The 19968-nt window shown below is 60.7% G+C and overlaps 1 protein-coding gene across 8 annotated transcripts; it reads left to right on the forward strand.

The window, feature by feature from the left end:
- Window positions 1-65: 65 nt before the first annotated feature.
- KCNAB2 (potassium voltage-gated channel subfamily A regulatory beta subunit 2) lies at window positions 66-18466 on the forward strand. Of its 8 annotated transcripts, none has more exons than XM_074558672.1 (16): window positions 66-175; window positions 5485-5606; window positions 5972-6013; window positions 13847-13890; window positions 14255-14292; window positions 14472-14551; window positions 14973-15017; window positions 15176-15220; window positions 15304-15347; window positions 15471-15557; window positions 16681-16766; window positions 16982-17102; window positions 17223-17317; window positions 17501-17621; window positions 17702-17790; window positions 18088-18466. In XM_074558672.1, the coding sequence occupies exons 2-16, from the start codon at window positions 5530-5532 to the stop codon at window positions 18175-18177; spliced, it is 1104 nt and encodes a 367-aa protein (XP_074414773.1). In that variant the 5' UTR covers window positions 66-175; window positions 5485-5529; the 3' UTR covers window positions 18178-18466. The 8 variants fall into 8 exon arrangements, with proteins under 8 accessions (XP_074414773.1, XP_074414777.1, XP_074414778.1 ...); XM_074558673.1 differs by lacking the exon at window positions 66-175 and adding an exon at window positions 426-569; XM_074558671.1 differs by lacking the exon at window positions 66-175 and adding an exon at window positions 1950-2411.
- Window positions 18467-19968: the final 1502 nt, after the last annotated feature.

Below are 19968 nucleotides of genomic sequence, written 5' to 3' on the forward strand. Positions count from 1 at the left end.
CGGCCTGCTCTGCAGCCAATGGGGACGGCCCAGCGCCCTCGTCATTTGCATGCGGCGCGAGAGGCGGGCGGCGTGGCCAATGGGCGGTGGGAGGGGCGGGGCCAGGCGCGGCGGGGCGGGGCCGCCCCCCACGAGGGCGGGCGGCGGAGCGGCGGGAGCGGCGGACGCGGGGCAGGTGCGGGGGCGCGGGGGGAGCGGGGCCGGCGGGAACACCGCGACCACCGGGCGATGGCGGGGGCGGTGGGAGCGGGCAGGGCCGCGGGCAGCGCTACGGGCGAGGCCACCCCGCCGCATGCCCCTCCCGACTGGTGCGGAGAGAGGGGCCCTCGCCCCGCCGCCTGCTCTCGGCCCGGCGGGACCCCGGGCTGTGCGGGGATGCGGAGGGGTTGGCTATCCCTTCCTTCCCGCAGCGAGGCGAGGCGAACGCTGTTCGTGATGCTCCGGTAACCTGCGGCCTGTCACCGTGCAGCGGCAGGGCAGGAGCCCCGGTGACACGGTGTGAGCTGCCGGCAAGCCCCGGTGACACGGGGGTGGGAACATTAGATTTCCCCGGAGCCGATTTGCGCACAGTGAGTCAAACGTCGCGGTTCCTGCAGCTCCCTCCAGTTTGCTGCCGTCTCTAGTCCGTTCCTTGTCTCTGTGACCGGCGGGGTGCGGATGGAAGGAGCCCCGAGCCTTGTGGCGGGTCCCTGGTCCCCTCGCAGCCCAGGTGCTGCTGCCTCACCATTTCTTCTGCCAGGCCTGAAGCTCCTGAGCTTCTGTCTCTCCATCCTGTATTTTTTGGGGCTGTTTTCCTCGTGATGGGATCCCCATGGGCCCGTGCCTGTTCAGTCTGCAGCCAGCACGGGACTGCTCATGCAGGCACCACAGGCTCTCTCATCCAGGTGAGACATGGTCTATGGTGCTGGCAGGTATGGGCAGAGCACCCAGCCTGCTTCCCAAAACCACAAATTTCTTCCCCAAGCATTGCTGGGAGCCACAGCGCAGCAGTGGGTGAGTGCCAGAGCAGGCTGGGCGAGATGTACCCAGTCTCTGTCACATCCCCTATCCAGGCCTGTTGCATATATGCAGTGATTTTCCAGCTGGTGAGCAGAAAATTCCTCTACATGGAGCTGCCAACGGCAGATTCAAGCGAGCTGCTGGTTTTATTCATTATTACTATTATTGTTTTGATGTGGAGGGTGGCAGGGCCAGCTGTCACCTCCTGCTCGTGGCCTGCGGGTCTGTGGGTCAGATGCATCACGGAGCAGGAGCTGATCAGCTTGGCACATGGCTCCCACCATCTGTGGGGGTAGCAAAGCCACTGACGGGCTGGTGCTGGGAGCATCCCCAAATGGGACGGGGTTTATGACCTTCCCTGCCTGTTCCTGGAAGTGCTTGTGGCATGGAAAGTGGGCACCCTGGCAGTGCTGAGTGGTGCTGTCAGTGTCAGCATGGTTTGGAGCAGGCACTGTGCTTGTTGGCCCCGTCGCTGCCAGGACCGTGCTGAAATGGCAGAGGAAGTGCCAAGATGCTGCCATGAAGCTGAACAGGACTCAGCTGAGGGAGGGGAACCAGGTTTTCCTAATTTATAGCTGCCAGAGCGCCACTGCGTGAGCAGCCTGCCCCAAACCCTGGCCCCTTTTTGCTGGCTTGGCCTCTAGTTTTCCTGTGAGATCCAGCTGCACTGGTGTTGTTATCATTGCGGGATCACTGAGTCGCACTGCCACAGGGACCAGCCTGCTCCACTTACTGAGGTGGCACGCTCCGGGCTGGTTTTTTTTACCCAAGATAGCCAAAAAAGCCAAAGGCACTGAGAAGGCGTGATGAGCACAAGGGGGATGAGTGTCCAGTGGCAGAACGCGGCAGCCGGGTGACCCTGGCGCTGGAGGCAACCCTGCAGCATCACTGCCGCCGCTGTATTTGATTATTTTAAGAGAAACACACGCGGCGCGATGTGAGGCAGTGATGATGCAGCTCCTGCCCAGGCTCCCCGTGGCCCCGGACGAGCCTTCCCCCGCCTGAGCTGCGCAGGGGCGGCTGGTGGCAGCCGCTCGCTCGCCCACGCGCTGCCGGTGCCGGGCTGCGGCGCCGACACGGTTAAAGGCACCGGCGGGATCGGGAGCCGGCTGCCGCCACCGGCGGAGCCAAACTTGCCGAGTCAGGATGTGAGAGCGGCTCTGCAGCATCCTTGGGTGCTGCCGCATCCCGGGGCGCGCTGGGCTCGGCTTCCCCCCCTCCGCCAGACGCCTTTTCCCGGGGACGGAGCGGGAATGGGGTAGGAACCGCCATCCGCTGCGTTTGCCGCCGGCTCTAGCAGCTGCTCGGCACCGGCGCCGCTTCCCGAGAGCCGCGGAGCCCGCAGCCGGGTTTGTCTCGGTGACTTGTGCCTCCCGACCGCGCATCGCCCTCCGTCCGAGCACCGGAGACAGGTAGGAGCGGTGCTGAGTACCGGGGCCGTGGCTCAGCCGTGCCTGGCCGGCAGCCACGGCACACCGGGGAGCCGGTAGTGTCACACACCAGGGATCTGGCGGTGTCACACACCGGGGAGCCGGCAGTGTCACACACCAGGGACCCGTGTGGACCCCGTTACTTTGGGTGTACGTGACGGTAAAACCGGAATAACCCCGGTGCTTTTGGGCTGTGTCATTGACTCGGGCAATGCTTGAGCAGCGCCGGTGCCGGAGCTTCGGCGGTCACGGGCGACCTCACGTGTCGCGGCTGAGTCCCCAGCGCCCGCCTGCCGCGTTGTCGCGATGATGATGATGGTGATGGGCTGGGGAAGGCGCGGGAGCCCACCGGGCGGTCGGAGGGCCCTGGTGGGCTGGGAGATGCTGCGCCGCAAAAGAGGCTCGCGGGCCAAAGGAAGGGGCAGGGCTGCTGCTCTGCGGATCCCTGCGGCGCCGGTGCAGCCGCGGGAGGGGGGGCACGGGACCAGCACGGGGCATGAGCACGGAGGTGACGGCAGGAGGTGGCAGGAGGCGCCCAGGCGACAGGGCAGGGCAGCGTGAGTCATTGAGCTAAAGTCACCTTCTCCCTGGCGTGGAGGGGGCATTTCACTGTGCTGCAAACACAGAGAAATATGGGGACAGCACCTGGCGTGGGGAGATGCGGCATTACCTGCATCCCTCACCTGACTTGGGCAGGATGCTGGGGTGCCCATGGCAAGGGTCCCCCAGCTCTCCCTGCCCCAGGGCCTCACTCTTGGAGGACAGAGCTCACCAGAAGTAGCAGTTTCGTCCCTACATTTGCATTAATTCCATGTCCAGTTTCACCCGCTCCTACTCTGATGGCAGCATGTCTGGCAGGCTGCAGTGTGTGGTCCCCCCCATGCTGGCCCTGCTCCCGGGGGCTTCCCAGCCATAAACCATCCATGTCACAGCATCCACACTCCTGTACCCCTTTGTGCTGCCAGGGATGGGAATGGACCTTGGTGGGAGCACAAATCATGAGGGTGTCCTTCACCTGACTCCTGGGTGCATCCTGCAGAAGAAAACACTTTTCTTCCCTCTTGGGCCACTGCTGAAACTCCCGCAGTTGCAGACTGACAGCTGAGTTGTGCCATGAGGAAGCTGGAGGTGCAGGAGCAGTCTCAGGGAAGCACTGAGCTGCTGACACAGAGGGGATTGGACTTTTGGTGGTGCCTTTGGCTCAGAGAGCTCAGAGGGATGAAGTGGCCCCAAAGGCTGGGATACTTTGGCTCCTCAAGGTGCAGAGCCCTGACCCGTGTGCCTGTGGTCCAGCTGTGCTTGCCAGAAAAGTCCTTCTAGCACTGCCAGAGACTGCACTTGGTCCCCACAGCATTGCTGAGAGGCAGCAGGGAAGGGCTACCAGATTCTGCTGAAAATTGCAGAGATCTGCACTCCTGGGGGAACCAGAGCCCCTTGGGACACAGGATCAGCCAGTCCTGAGCCATGCAAGAGTCCAAGATTGTGGCAGTGCAAGCCAGGAGCTGCCTGGCTGTGCTGGGACAGGGGGTCCAGCTGTCCCTGCTGCAGGACAGCTTCCCTCAGCTTTGTTTTGCCACCCTAACAAAGTGATGTTGAGCTGGCATGAGCGGGCAGGACAGTGCCTGGCCAGTGGCTGCTGCTGAGCTGGTGGTGCTGCAGGCACCAGGAGAGGCTGTGGGAGCTGTGGGACCAACACTCACAGCACCCTGAGAAGCTGGGGGGGTCACAAGGGCTGGGGAGGCTCAGCCAGGACCTGGTTATAGGGCTCGGCAGGATCCTGCTCCGGGCTCAGGTCAGTGCAGCGGGTTCGGGAGAGAGCAGCTCCCTCCTGACTTCTGGAAAATAAACCCGGCTTTACTGAGGCTCCCTGGGCTCCAGCGCGGCTGTGGCCAGAGGAGACAGGAGGAGACGCTGCGCTCCTGCAGCGCTCGGGAGGAGGGCGATGGGGATCCGTGCTGGGGGCTGCAGCCCGGCCGGGAGCTGCGCTGGGCGGGTGGGCGGCTCCGCGGGGATGGGCTCGGCTGCCGCAGCTGCTGCCATTGGGCTGCGTGGGCTGCAGGGGCTGCGCCGGGATGCAGGCACGCCGGCCGGGATGCCGGAGGGATGCAGGATGCGGGAGGGATGCGGGATGCTGGCACACTGTGCTGGGATGCAGGATGTGGATGCAGGATGCGAGCATGCCCTGCTGGGATGCAGGCAGGATGCAATATGCAGGCACACAGTGCCAGGATGCAGGCATGCTGTGCCAGAATGCGGGAGGGATGCAGGATGCAGGCGTGCTGTGCCAAGATGCAGGTGGGATGCGTGCCAGGTCATGAGCGCACTGTGTAAGGCCATGCTCCTGCTGAGCCCAGGGCAGCCAGGAGAGAGCCCAGAGAGCTCTCAGTGCCCATCTGGGAATCAGAGCAGCTTGTGATCTGCAGTGTAAAGATGGCATCTCACCGGCCTAAAGAAAGAAGGGATAAATTTAAATCCCAGCCCCAGTTCTGTAGGGAAGTGTCATTGTTGTCTGTGATACTTGGAACTGCTGACAGTGTTGCAGGAGCAGGAGCACTGCTCCCAGGGAGTCATGCTGGGTGCCCCTGCCATGGGAACAGGGACAAGGAGGGTCAGGGGTGCCTGGGGGTGAGCCCTCCTTTCCCTTGGAGCTCCCTCATGCCTGTGCACACAGTCAGTCATGTGCGGGCTGCAGGAAAAGCCAGAGTGTTTTCCTCCCCTTAGCTTGTCCCTTTGAGAGGGACCCTCAGGGACAGCTTCAGGGTTTTCACAATGTTTCATTTTTCAGGCCCATGTTTCTTCACCATTTCCGGAGATCTCAGGACCCCCAGAAGTTGGAGAGAGCAGCCAAGCTGGGAAGGCAGAGGAACAGGGCTGGGGCGAGATGGTTTTGGGATCAGTGGGTCAGGGTGTGAGCCCCAGCGTCCGAGGCCGGCAGAGCTGCTGTGCCCACACCACTGCCAGTGCCACATTTGGCTCAGATCTGCAACAGGAAGTGCCGTGGTGCGCGTGCCCCAAAAAACTCATTTCTTCCTCTTTTCCTCTTCCCCTGTGGCAGGGGTGAGGCGGCGGCGAGTGGCTCCGGGGAGCCCAGGCTGGCTCCATGTATCCCGAATCCACCACTGACTCCCCAGCGCGACTCTCGCTGCGGCAGACGGGCTCCCCAGGCATGATTTACAGGTAAGGCTGCAGGGCACTGCTGGTGGGACTCTGTAGGGCTTCAAACACAAGCCTGGGGCAACCCAGAACCACCACACTCCCTGAAACTGCTCTGATACTCCTAAACTGTCCTGGCATGCTTTATGCAAAAGCTTCCAGCACAAAATCCTCACACAGCAGCAGCATTTTGGGGTGCTGGTGCCTGTTATGGGCATAGAGGGCACTTTCAGGGTCGTGCCAGTGCCTGCTGCATTGTCCACTGTGCTGTGACATGGGTGGGTGCTGCTGGCCCTTCCCACAGTCACTAACTCTGCCGCTCACTCCTGCTGCTCCTTTCTAACGGGGTTTGTGGCATCTTTCTTCTCTCTCCCCTTTGCTGTCGGAAGCGCGAGATACGGGAGCCCCAAGCGCCAGCTCCAGTTCTACAGGTAACCAGGCCCTTCCCCCTCCCCAAAATCCCCCCAGCAAGTGGCTGTGGCTCCTGCCCATGCCCAGATAATGCTGGCACAGCACTGCCCTGCCCAGTGTGCCAGGGTCCCTGTGTGTGGGATGGGCATCACATGTGTGGCATCGCTTGTGGGTTCAGGAGTGCAGTGTTGGGACCCTGGGGTGTGGCTGGGTGGGGGGACTGTTCTCACAGGCAGAGTGTGGCCACATGGCTGTGGGGGACAGCCACTGTGGGGTGTGGGGCTCAGCTCAGCTTGGGGGGAGCGTCCCATGCCAGTGCTGTGCCTGGAGAAGCCCTCAGCTTTTCCCAGGAGCAGCTCTGGGAAAGCAGCCAGCTGGTCCGTGGCTCCTGCTATTAGGAGCAGTCTCATTAAGTGGTTCGGGAGGCAACATTCGCCCCCATCACCCTTTTACTGTCTGAAGTGAGGGCGGCACTTCCCCACACGCTCTGCCAGCTGCTGCTCCAGCTCTCCCAGGGCCACAGCAGCCCAGTGGTGTGGGACTGGGTCTGGCCTGGCTGCCGTGGGGTGGGGGACTGGGGCTTCCCCTTGACAAAACTGTAGCCCCCTACTCCATCTCACACATGATGGGAGGAGGTGAGACGGGCTGGCAGAGGTATGGCTCAGTGGCACTGACAGTGTCTGTCCCAGTGCTGCCACCAGCACTGCTGAGCCCCAGCAATGGGCAAGTTTTGGCTGCCAAACTGGTCTGAACCTCTGGACACATCTGGTGCAAAAGGCTCCCAAGGCCAACAGGCAGGAGCCACCTGTGTTGGTCACCCGGTTCCATTTCAGGGCTCCCTCCTGCTGGAGCCTGCTTTCAGTCCTACCACAGCCCAGCTCTGTCTCCACTGCCACGGGGACCACAGGAGGGCTGTGCCTGCCTCAGGGCACCGTCTCCACTCCCTGATGTCCCCAGTGTCCAGCCGTCCCCACCGCCCTGTGTGCTGGTGACAGGGGACCTGTCACTGCAGGGCGAGGGGCAGGCGGTGCCAGCGTTGATAAAGCAGCGGCACATCCCCGGGCTTTTAGTGAAGCGCCATGAATAATTTAACTCCCCTTCGCAAGGAAGAAAATCCCCTAATAGGGCTAATGGAGCGCGGCGAGAAGCCGGACGCTGGGGGCCCGGCGCAGCCGCCAAGTGCTTTGGACGCCAAGCTCCGACACTCCCCTAATGCAAAACAACGCGGCCACCGCCGCTCTTATATCTGCCCTGGGGCTGCCCAGAGCTGCGCTGCTGCTGCTGCTGCTGCTGAGCAGCTTCCCCGGCGCGGTGAGTCGGGGCTGGGCACAGTGGGCGATGGGCAGGGATGGGCATCGCCCCAGGGCAAGTGCTGCGGGCAGCAAGGGAGATTTTCCATGCGGGGTGACTCGGGATTTGATGGCTTAAGGTGGTTTTCTTTTGGAGTTTGGGGTCTTCCTGGCTTTAGGCAGGCTGGTGGGGGCCAGTTTCCCAGCTTGGCAAGCTAGGCTGGGCAGATATCTCTCCAGGCAGCCGCCCTGCCTGTCGCCCACTTGTTGTGCCCCTGGTGCTGCTAATGGTGCTGTTATCCCGTAGAGCCTGTGCTCTGTTCCCCATCCCTGCTCCTTCCTCGCAAAGCAGCCTCTCCTGCTTGGGCATGGCACAGCTTATCCTACTGCTACTCATCCCAGGAGCACTGGGATTTCTGCTATCAAATGGCCATGAATGCACCCATCACCTCCATGCTCACTCTGGTTCTGTTCTGCTGAAAATCAGGGAAGTATCGAGATACGGCAGCCGGTGGATTCCCACCCCATTCCTCAGAGCAGCCCGGATCAAACCCCCAGCTCTGCTTGCTGCAGCCATTTGGCTGCTGTAGAGCAGCGGTGCAGCCAGCTCAGGTTTCTCCTTGCTGCTCTCAGGTGTGGGGATCCTACCAGGGCAAGGAGATCCCACTGGGAGCAAGGAGATTCCACCAGGTGCCCATACCCAGCAGGAGCCACTGGCATTGCCCTGATTAAAGCTACCAGCCACGGAGAAGGGCTGGTGCTGGAGGTACTGGGTGCTGTCTCCAGCTTTGAGGTGTGGCAGGAAGAGGCTGATGACCAGGATTCGGTTTGGCTTTGCCACAACAGAGGGAAACGTTTCCTTTCCGTGTCTCCTGGTTTTCCCAAAGTCTTGCTGTGGAGCACGAGGAGCACAGAGTGGTCTCTGGCAGCACTGGAGGACCCTCAGAGTTTTGGTCATACCTGGCCAGCTGCTACTCCATATCCTCTGGGCTTCTTTCTCCTTTCTTCTGGAGGTCACACCTCAATGGCAGACAGCCCTTCACTTTTGGCTCCTGCAGCTGTCAATTTGAGCTTCACAGGGAAAGAAAAAACCACCAGTGGGAGCCTGGCTGGAGCCTGATGCCGGTGTAGATGTGTCACAGTGCATCCCCAGCGGCCACTCTGGCACCAACACCACAATTTTGGCCCCAGTCTCTGCTCCCTGCAGACACTGAAAACGAGAGAAGTTGCAGAGAGAGGCACAGAAATCGAGCGGGTGCTGCCACCAGTGAGGTCCCAGGCACAGAGACAGCCAGGGCTGGGCTGTGTGAGAGCCCACCCTGCAGCAGGCTATTTTCAGCAGCCGCACCGGCTGGGAGGTCGCTGCCGTGGCGGTGGGGAAGGTGTTGGCTGGTGGTGGCGCACATTGCGGCAGCGTGACGCAGGCACAGCGAGCACCCGGTGCCCACAGACCCTCTGCCATGTCCACCCTTTCAGGGAGCCCCACAGGGACCCCTTTCCCATCCCAATTTCCTTGCCCAATGGCACACAGTGCCAGATTCTTACCAGCAGTACTTGTGCCGCTGCTCGCTGTGCCTTGGCCAGCTCCTGGGACACACAGGGATGCAAACCAGTGCAGCCCAGCACAAGCTGGGAGCCAGCACAGCTGGGCACAGGCCACGCTGCTGCATCGTGGCTTGGGGCAGCTGTGGTGGGCACCACTGCAGCCTCAGACATGGACTGTGCCAGATCCCTGTCCTGCTGCTTCTCGTGCTGTGCTTCAGCTCTCACGCCAAGGCTTTGCTCCGCTGAAGACTGGCTTTGCTAGGGTCCCCACATGTGGGTGCCAGCACTGTGCCATGGCAATGCGGGCAGGGCCGTGCTCTGAGCGGCGAGGGAGCCCATGTTGTGCTTTCCCAGCTCTCTCCGTAGCAGCACAGAGTGTTTGGCGGCGTGGCTGGCCGGCAGAGCCGCCGCTCGGGTGGCAGGATGCTCTCCATGACCTACAGTGAGAGCCTGCGCAGCGTGGCCAGCCGGCCCAGCCCCGAGTGGGGGCTGCCCCCAGCCCCCCGGGCGGCCGACGGGCTGGAGCTGCGGCGGCTGCGGGATGTGCGGGCGGCGGCGCGGGCGAAGACTCTGGAGGAGTTCCTGCGGATGCACGGGCTCTCCCTGGCCGACACCACCGCCCGCGCCACCGGCATGAAGTACAGGTAAGGCAGCACCGCGAGGGCGGCCAGGCCCGAGGCGAGGGGATGATGACACAGGGGACGCTGCTCGGTGCTGGTTTGACACCTCGGCAGGAGAACGGCTCTCACCTGAGCTCACCTCGGCTCCCCTGTGCCGCGCCGAGGCTGGGAGGAGCCGCTGCCCTTGGAGAGGCGGCAGCCGATCAGCGCCGTTAGCACTTTCTTGCTTGGTGATCTTTGAGCTTCTCGCTTGACATTCCTGTTTGCTGTTTGGGCATTTGCAGACGCAAACACCCTCTGAGCTTTAAACATTAGGCACTAGAGCAAACAGACTCCGAAGAGCTGTTTCTGCCTCAGAGGTGTAAATCTCCATCTGATGCAGGTGTACCTCTGCCTGAATGGAGGGGTACATCTTCACCTGACAGGGGTTCTTCTCCACCTGGGAGGTGTAAATCTCCATCAGACGGGCATACATCTCTGCCTGATGGGTTTGCATCTCCTCACTGATGGGTGTGCATCACACAGTGGGTGCATCATTAATTTTGCATGTGGGTCTTGGTGAAAGGTGTATCAGGATTTCAGCCAATGTCCTTGTCAGGAGGACACTCCAGGCAGCTGGAGAGTTGGCCACAGCCCCTGAGAAGGATGGGACAGCCCTGCCCAGCGCATCCCTTCCCTTGCATTGCAGGTGGGGCAATGGGGTGCAGGGCCCAGCACTGCCAGGTCAGGCTTTGGGGGACACCAGGGCTGAGGACAGTGGCTGTTCTCCAGTGACAATACAGGGGTGTCTCTTGGCCCCCACTGCAGTGAAGCCCCAGGAGCTGGCAGCTCTGCTGGCTCCTCACTGTGCCGTGCTGCACCGCGGGTCAGGTTCCCCTCTGCTCGCAATGACCGCGGTAACATTTACACAGTGGCAAGAGCCCATCTAATATTAATGGGGACATTATTTATTGATGGGAGCAGCTGGCACAGGCACCCCAAAGGTGCTCCTTCTTTGGGCATGTCCCTGCTGCCACCAAAATTTGTGGGGTTTCTCCTCCTCTGGGGGCTGACACATGCTGCCAGGTCCCCCCCGCGCTGGAGCCAGCGCTGGCACTGGTGCCGGCAGGATTACCAGCTAAGGAGCTTTGTGAGAGAGGGAAGCGGAGGAGATTACAAGATTTTTCATTAGGTTTGGGGAAAATGTGCATAATTTCCTGCAAGCCTCGTGGCTGCATTTTGCTCCATCCTGAAGGGCACGGCAGGTGCTGGCAGCCAGCACGTGGCTGATGCTGTAGTGGGCTGACTTGTGTCCTTGCTTCGGCAGGAGGTGCTAGGCTGGAATTCGCCTCACTTCGACTTCGCTTGCACTGGGAAAAACAGGGGGAATGTACTGCTGGGGGACAACTTGGGCAAGCAGCTTGGCTCTGCGGCGGGAGAGCCATCAGCATCGTCGCCACCGCGGGGATGGCGATGAGCACGCCTTGCTGCCAGAGGGTTTAATTTCGGACCCGTGCAGGGGAATCTGTGCTCCAAAGCGGAGCTGTGCCAGCGGGGGGATGCCCAGCGGGGCGCAGGGGAATCCTGCTCTGCCGCGGGAGAGCCATCAGCATCGTTAGCACCGGGGGTTTGGCGATGCGCACGCCTTGCTGCCAGAGGATTTAGTTTCGGACCCGTGCAGGGGAATCTGTGCCCCAAAGCGGAGCCGTGCCATCAGCCGTACCCGCGGGGGGATGATGCCCAGCGGGGCGCAGGGGAATCCTGCCCCGCCATGGCCGCACTCCGGAGGGTACCGGCAGCATCTCTGCCTCTCCTGCCCCCACCTGCCCGAGCGTGCCGCTCGCTCGTTTCCTGAGCTCATCAAATATTGAGGGCAGGAGGGCTGACGGGAGCGCTCCTCGCCCGCCGCCCCGCAGCCCCCCGCCGTCACGTTGGCGGCGCGCGGGAGGAGCTCCCCGCCTCGCCCGGGGCGCCGGCTAAATTTAGGCAGCTGGCGCTGCTGCTGCTGCCCGCCGGAGCAGCATGCAGGTCTCCTTTGTGTGCTCCGAGCACAGCATCAAGAGCCGGAGCGCCGAGGACCGGCTGAACCGACAGAATGCCGGCAGCCCCAGCCTCGGCACCCGCGGCAAGTTCCGCGCCGTGGCCATGGTGGCCCGCAGCCTGGGGCAGCTCTCGGTGCAGAACGCGCCTTCCTCCAGCGACTCCAGCGTCAAGCAGCCGGGGATGAAATACCGGTAGGAAAAGGGCGCTCCTGGGGTTTTCCCTGTGTTCCTCATTGCGATCGGGGCGGCGAGGGGGGCTGGGGGTCAGGGGCGCTCCGCTTATCTCCGGTTCGCGTCCGGCTCTGTCGGTTTCTCGTCGCTAAAAGTGCTGACCGTGCGCCTCCGTGCGCTTCCTCGCTGTTTGCTCCTGTCCCCTCAGGGCAGCTTTGATCCAGCCGCGCGTAAAATCTTCAGGATGGGGGAGAGAAGGGACCCTAAAATTCAGAGTGGGATTAGTAGCATCCTCAGTGTCTGCCAAGCCGGGCTGGCTGCCGAGCCGGGGGGGTCTGGGAGTCACGGTAGCGTTAATCCGGGCTGCCATGGCATCCTTTCCGTGCTGCCGGGGACTCGGTGCCCGGCGAAGTGACGAAGTGAGTGCAGAGCCACAAGCAGCTCTGGCTGCCCATGGTGGTTCTGGAAACGGGGTGGTGTGTGCATGTGGGGGCCCCCAGCCAGCACCCTCCAGACTCACACACCCCATGTCCTGGCTCTGGGGCAGAGCACTGAGGGCTTCTCCCGTTGAGGCTGAGTGTGCACCTGGGTGTGGGGCTGGGGCTCTCCCCAGATGAGCATGGACCCCAGGACAGGGTAGGGCACCCCCCATATAAGCCTGCACGCCATGGTCCAGCTGCCAGCGGCTGCTGCCTCTGCTGAAGCCCAGATGTGCCAGCATTAGGCAACAAAGTGTGTAAGGCCAGCAGAGTGCTGGGGTGAGCCTGGCTGGCACCCACCAGTGCCGTCCAAATCGGCTGAGTCCCCTTACCTGGGTACTGGGGAGGGGGCTGGTCCAGTTCTGCCCAGCTCTCCAGCACCAAACCCTTGTTGTGGTAACAGCAGTACTGGGACAGTGCACGGTGGCATCCTCAGGGCTCAGTGCTCCTGCCCTCAGTCATGTCCTCATCCAGAGGAGGAGCATATCGGCAATACCCTCTCCCAGGCAATGGGTGGTCAGCTCAGGAGTCCTCGCTCATGGCTGCTGGAGGGACAGTGGCACAGGGGGATGCTCCAAGGAAGTGGATGGGATAGGAAGGCCATAGCAGTGTAGGGGAATGCTTGGCCTTCCCAAGGTCTGCCAGTATCTCTATTGCGCAGCCTGTCAACCACACTTGTGGGCTGGGCAGCCAAGAGCAGCAATGGCCACCTGCCCAGGGGAACCTTAGCAATGTTCTTGGAATGCCCAGGATGAGGCAGGTGCTCTCCTCTCCACATGGCAACCCAGATCATGAGGACTTGAGCCACCGCTGGCCCACGGCCACGACCTCTCCCCACCACAAACTGCTCTAAAAACACCACAGGACAGGGGACAGCCGGTGCCTCCAGCTGCTGGGCAATAGCATGGCAGCACAAGGGCTGCTGCCCTGACTCAGTGCAGCCCACGGCTGCCCGTGGCTGGGCCGCAGCCACTCCCTGCCCGGCTGCCGGTGCCCGTGTCGGCGGTGCCGGCGGTGGCGGTGCCTCCGGTTGCTATGCGACACCCGCGCGGGCGAGCTGCCGCGGCTCACCTACACTTTATTTATTTTAACGCTCATTTCTTGAGCCTTTGTCATTTTTAACAAGTAACTGGCTCTCCATCACCACAGCGAAGGCGTCTGCCAGCCTGGCCCCCTTCCTGAAAGCTGTTCTCCAGTTCCTTGTGCCGGTCAGATTTTCTGGGGTGCTCCATTTCTCCAGGATGTCGCTCCACTCCCGAGCACCCTTGCCTGGTGCAAGCCCTGTGCTTCCCTGTGAGATGCAGAGAACAGGCACAATTCGTGCCATGTTTGGGATGCTTCAGTCCTGACCAGTAGCATGCTGGCTTCTCTTTCTCCACTCTCATTCCCCAGTGCCAGCGGCACTCTCAGCGCAGTTGGATACCCCAGCCTCATTATGGGGAGCTGCTTTAACGAGGTCACTGCTCTCCCAATAGCCCTGCCAGGCACAGCATCCCTGCGCAGGTTCAGGCAGTGCCACTACTGAGCTGCAGGATGCCCAGCCTGGGATGGCTCGTTAATCAGTTGAGATGGGACTCTCATTGTGGAACCATCCCAGGTGGGGATGGGATCCAGGGGACACCACCACACCTCCCAGTCCTCGCTCCCGGTCTGTTTGGTGGCATGCAGGATGTATGAGACAGCATTTTGGGGTTTCTGGCACCTTTCCTAATGGTCTTTGTCTTCCAGGAACCTCGGGAAGTCTGGGCTGCGTGTGTCCTGCCTGGGTCTGGGTAAGTGCCAGGGTTTGCCACAGCCCCTCGGCATCCCCTCAGTTCAGCAGCAGCTGCCGGCACTCCCCGGCCAGGGCAGCGCCCGCTCGCCCCGGTGATGTTTGCAAAGGGAAGGAAAGGGTTTTCCTCAGCCCTGCGGCTGTTTTGAGTCACGGCCCAGAAATTGTCAAATTATTTTCTCTTTTCCTGACGCGATAGGAAGCGACTGGGCCGTGCTGGGAGCACCACAGTGCACGCGGCAGGGCCAGCTGTGGCCACCACGTGCCAGGGCTGTGCTGGGGGATCCAGGGTGGGTGGCCTTGATGTGGCCGCGCTCGTTGCTCACCACACTCACCATGCACACCCCTCTCTCTCTCCCCTGCAGGAACATGGGTGACTTTCGGAGGGCAGATCACAGATGAGGTAAGGCTGCACCCCTTCACCCTGTCTCTCCCCTGGTGAGTGGGGAGGGGATGGGGGCAATGGGGCTGGCTGTGGCCTGGGTGCATGCGGCCCGCCGGAGCTCACCAGCACTGTGCGCACGCGTGTGCGCCAGCTCTCGGCCACCCCCTTCACCGACCCTGCTCTCTCTCTCCTCGCAGATGGCAGAGCAGCTGATGACTTTAGCTTATGACAACGGCATTAATCTCTTCGACACGGCAGAAGTCTACGCTGCTGGCAAGTAGGTACCCTGCTTTGTCTCACCCTACACCCCGACTCTCACCAAATCACAGTGGCAATGGGAATATCCCAGATTTGCCAGCTGCAAAGCAACTTCCAGGATGGGGCTCTGAGTGCTTGCTCACAGGGGGAGTCATGGTTCTGGCAGTCCCATGCTTCCCATGGTGGCCTCTATCATGCAGGTCCAGCTGTGCACCCTCTGAGCACAGCTGTACCCAGGGCTTTGGCATATGTCCATGCATTCCCTTAAAATTAGCAAGCTCATGCACTGGGGGCAGCTCAGCTCTGGGGCAGAGTGTGTCCCCACAGCCACTGCATTTGCCTCTTATTCTCCTGAGGTCTGGGGCCATCTCTGCTGGCTTCACCACTCCCCATGGCTGCACCTGCCAGGTGCTAATGGTTGATGTCCCCTTCCCTTGCAGGGCTGAGGTGGTGCTGGGAAATATCATCAAGAAGAAAGGGTGGAGGTAAGCCAGACACCATCCCTATTTGGCAAAAACATCACTGTAGACCCGATGAGCTGGGAGGGGAAAGCTGGTAGAGCCTTGGGCAGGAGTGTGCCATCCAAGGCAGGGAGCATGGGACCTTGCGGGTGCCATCAGTGATTCTCTTTTTCTCCCTGCAGACGGTCCAGCCTGGTCATCACCACCAAAATCTTCTGGGGAGGAAAGTAGGTAACACCCATCCTCCAGCAGAGCAGCTGGCACGGGTCAGGCTATCACCCCAGGCTCTCACCCACATTTCCTTTTGCAGGGCCGAGACAGAGAGGGGCCTGTCCCGAAAACACATCATAGAAGGTAGGGATAGGGGTGAGGGCACTCTCCAGACGCTGCTGGCCCCGGTGCCAGGCTGTGCCTCACCTTCTGCCCCCGTGCTGGCAGCATGGGGCTCAGCACACCTGACAGCCCATCCCTCTGCAGGTCTGAAGGCATCTCTGGAGCGGCTGCAGCTGGAGTACGTGGACGTGGTGTTTGCCAACCGGCCCGACCCCAACACGCCGATGGAAGGTGGGTGCGCGCCGCGGTGCCTCGCTCCTCCCCGCTGCCTCTCATCGCCCTCGCGGTTGGTTTGCGCCAGGCTTGTGTTTCAAGGGCATTTTCCCTCCCAAGCAGAATCCGCTCCTCTGCCACCACGGCTGGCCCACAGTCACACTTCTGCCACCTCCTGCCCGGTGCCAGGACCCTCTCGGGCCGCGGCGGGGCGGGGTGGCGGTGTGGTGGCAGGTCACTGCCCCCGTCCCAGCAGCGGTGACTCCACTTTCTCTAAATCTCTCTTTTATCACCAGGGGACCCATTTAGTTCCTCCAAGTCCAGGACTTTCATCGTAGAAGGTACTCCCTGCCCGCACTCTGCCCGCCAGCCGCTGCCTGTCCCAGCGGTGTTTCCCGGGGCAGAGCCCCCACTCCTCTGTGATCCCCCATCCTTGTTCCCCCCTCTCAAGCAAACCCTGCCATGAGATGCAGAGGCAGCAGCAGCACAACACAGACACCCCCCTCGCCCTTCAGACTGTACTGCAGTTTAAAGGACAAAAAGCAGAGAGGCTCCCACCCCCCAGGGTCCTGCCATGGGGTGCCCTTGGCACATGCCAGGGTCTGCAGCAGGGTCCCTCCCCACCGGGGCAGTTGTGAGCATGCTGGGGTGTGTGCCCTGGTGCCTTGCCCTCCCCGCTGCTCGCCTTTGGCTGCAGGAGCACGCCTTGGCTTGGCCCCAGCCTGCATGGCTCAGGGCTGGCTCCCCCCAAGACGCCTGAATGGCTCACACAGGGTTCAGGCTTCCCTCTGTGGGTCTCTGTGTGTGGGCAATGCATCAGTCTCTCCCCCTGCAGCAGTGCCAGTGCTGGTAACCCCACAGGGCGTGGGGGCACTGGTAGAAGCCTGAGGCTGCTGTCCATGCAGGGAGAGCCTGGCACCGTGTGAGCATGTCAGGTCGGCTGCGGTCCCTGGCACATCCCAAGTGGCTGCTCCCTCTCTCCCCATCCTGCTCTTCTGAAAGCATTCCCTGGACAGCAGGCAGCTCCCACCGCAGCACGGGGCAGTGGGATGCTCGCCAGCCATCGGCACCGTGCGAGCCCCTTCTGCCAGTGCAGCCCCTGCTAAACCCCACCTGCCCCTCTCTCCTTCCCTCCCGGCAGAGACAGTGCGAGCCATGACCCATGTCATCAACCAGGGGATGGCCATGTACTGGGGGACCTCGCGCTGGAGCTCCATGGAGATCATGGTAGGGGCCCAGGGGATGGGGCGGCCGCAGCGGAGCAGCCCCAGCGATGCTGCTGACGTTGATTCAATTAGACAGCAGCTGTTGGGAGCCAAGCGTGTGCAGATGCACTTAAGCCTTAATTATTTTTCGGGGTGGCCGCTCAGGACATGGCTGGGGGGCTGGGCAGGGGGCTCGGGGGGGTCGGCAGGGCGCTGAGGGTCCTGGATCTTCTGCAGGAGGCGTACTCGGTGGCCCGGCAGTTCAACCTGATCCCGCCCATCTGCGAGCAAGCCGAGTACCACATGTTCCAGCGGGAAAAGGTGGAGGTGCAGCTGCCTGAGCTCTTCCACAAGATAGGTATGACAGTGGGGATTCCTCCCCAGCCCCCCAAAGCACAGTGCTGCTGAGGCCAGGTGCCACAGCCCCTGGGGGAGGTGGGAGCAGTGGTGTCATCCCCCTGTTCTGCTCTGTCCCCAGGTGTTGGAGCCATGACCTGGTCCCCACTGGCCTGTGGCATCGTCTCGGGGAAGTATGATGGGGGCATCCCCCCCTACTCCCGTGCCTCACTGAAGGTGAGCTGCACCAGGGCTGGGAGGGCACACGGGGATGGGAGAGATGGGGAGCAGGGCCAGGGGTTTTGCAAAGTCCCAACAGGAACTCCAGGAGCCACAACCCAGGGAGTTTGGGGGATACCCTGCCTGTGCAAGGTGCTGGTGCACCCGGATCCCACCACAACACCCCTTCCCACTCCCCAGGGATACCAGTGGCTGAAGGATAAGATCCTGAGTGAAGAGGGCCGGCGGCAGCAGGCAAAGCTGAAGGAGCTGCAGGCCATTGCTGAGCGCCTGGGCTGCACCCTGCCCCAGCTTGCCATAGGTAAGAGGATGGGGGACAGCTGGGGGTGACACCAGGGGTATCGGGGCTGTGCTCAAGCTCTGCTCTCCCTCCTATCCCAGCCTGGTGCCTGCGTAACGAGGGTGTCAGCTCTGTCTTACTGGGGGCCTCCAACGCCGACCAGCTGATGGAGAATATCGGAGCAATACAGGTCAGTGGTCCCAGCAGGAGCAACATTTGCCCACAGCACTCACTGCAGTGCTGCACTCTGCGGGAAAAGGGGGTTGTAAACCCAGCTTCACGACAGGTTTTGCTTGTCATGAAGGCGAGAAGCAAAGATGAGGCTTTGCTGGGCTGAGGGGGCAGGGTTGGGCCTGACTCAGGCTCTCCCTAACTGGGTCACCCTGCCGGCAAGCTGGCGCGAACATGGCGGGGTGGAGGCGGTGAGCATCCTCTCACCCACCAGGGTCACCATCCCAACTCCCAGCGTCGCCCTTATCCCCTGCAGGTCCTTCCAAAGCTGTCGTCTTCCATCGTCCACGAGATCGATAGCATCCTGGGCAACAAACCATACAGCAAGAAGGACTACAGATCCTAAGCGCGCCCGAGCGCGCCGCGCAGCCCTCGCCGCCCGTTCGCTTGCTTTACGCTTTGTTGGAGCAAAGTGGAGAAGAGTGTGGTTTGCACCGCGAGCGCCGAGCGCCAGCGCTCCTCCCGCGCTGCCCCGGACGCGGCTCTGCGGCGCAGGGACAGGAGGCGAGCCCCGAGCTGCCCTGCCCGCAGCCGGACCCGTTGCATGCGTGGCTCTGCCTCCACGGCGGCGGCGGGCGCGGGGTGCACGCGGGTGCTGTACGCCCACGAGGCCAACAACACGAAGCTGTTCCCCAGCCTGCGCCCGGGCCTCGCCTCTGCCCTCTCCCATGGAACCGAGGGGCTGTGGTTCCTGGAGAGACCCAGCTCCCAGGGAAAGCGTGGGTGGGATGGTGATGGGAGGGAGTTTGCTGCAGGAAGAGCTGGGGTGCTAAGGCTGAGCACGGGGCAGGGCTGGGGGGAGTGTGTGTGGGCAAGCGTGCAAGTGTCAGTGTGCATGGACACACACGGAGATGCCGGGACATACAGACACGTGGGGATGTGTGGATTTGCAGACAGCAGCTGTGGAGGTGCACACAGCCCACCAGCACCTTCAGTTGTATCTGCACAAAGCTACTGAAAAGCTCCACACATGCACCCACGTATGCCAGTTACAGGGGTGTCTACAGACACACACACACACACAGAGAGTCACACACGGACAGATGTAGCTCTACCTCCACCTCCATCCCTGACATCAGTCTCTGAGAAATCAATACCCACCTGTATGTAGATGTGTCCACACACCTCTGAAACATACATGTATAATGTATATACACACACGTAGACACCCATGTGCTTGTGTATAAACAGACATACATGGTTCTGTGTGTTGATTCATATATGTAATATATAGATGTGCACATATCCATGTAAATATATTGCTACAGCAGCAATATATTTAGGTATTATATGTGCCTATATCCATACAACCATTATATCCATGGTTGTATGGATATATGCACACATGAAAATTACTGATATGCACTTAAATGTGTGTATATGCAGATAGATGTGTATATACAGATATATGTGTAGATGTCTCTATATCCATACCCAGCTTTTTAACTATATACTCATGTCTATACCTCTATAAACACATGCCATATATACAAGTGGACACAAATATTTGTAATTTAGATACAGCTATAGCTACATATATATAGCTGCATGTCTAGCTATAGCTATATATATATATGGATACATGTATGATAGATACAGATAGATGATACATAAAGCTATAAGGAGAACAATATAGCTACATGTATCTATCTTTTTAGCTCTCTGTGTACTCTGTGCAAAACAAACATTTTGCCTGTATCTATATAGATGTATCCATAGCCACATACATTTATACACAGTTTCCTCTGTGAAGAGACAAATATAAAAACTGTAAATGTAGGTGCAGTCCCTCAGCTTTGTGCAGTGTGTGTGAGCTCTGTGCACAGTGTGAACTCCACACTGTGTGTGTGTTTATCTGCTGTGTGGCCATGGCTGCACCTACAGCCCCACTATAAATGTGCATGTGTACAAACACGGGGGGGTTTCCTCTGACCCACTCATGACACCAAAGCTCCCCTCTGTATCTGAGGGTCAGCACACCTCCCACATCCACACCCCTACACCTTTAGGTACATGGATTTACCTGCAGCTAAACCTCTACAGCTTCACCTACACATGTACCACTGTCTACAGAGCTACCTCAATGTTTGTGTGCAAACAGAAAGATATACGTTCATATATACATGTGAAATAACAA

This window comes from Zonotrichia albicollis, chromosome 25 (genome assembly GCF_047830755.1).
Source record: "Zonotrichia albicollis isolate bZonAlb1 chromosome 25, bZonAlb1.hap1, whole genome shotgun sequence".
NCBI lineage: Eukaryota > Metazoa > Chordata > Aves > Passeriformes > Passerellidae > Zonotrichia > Zonotrichia albicollis.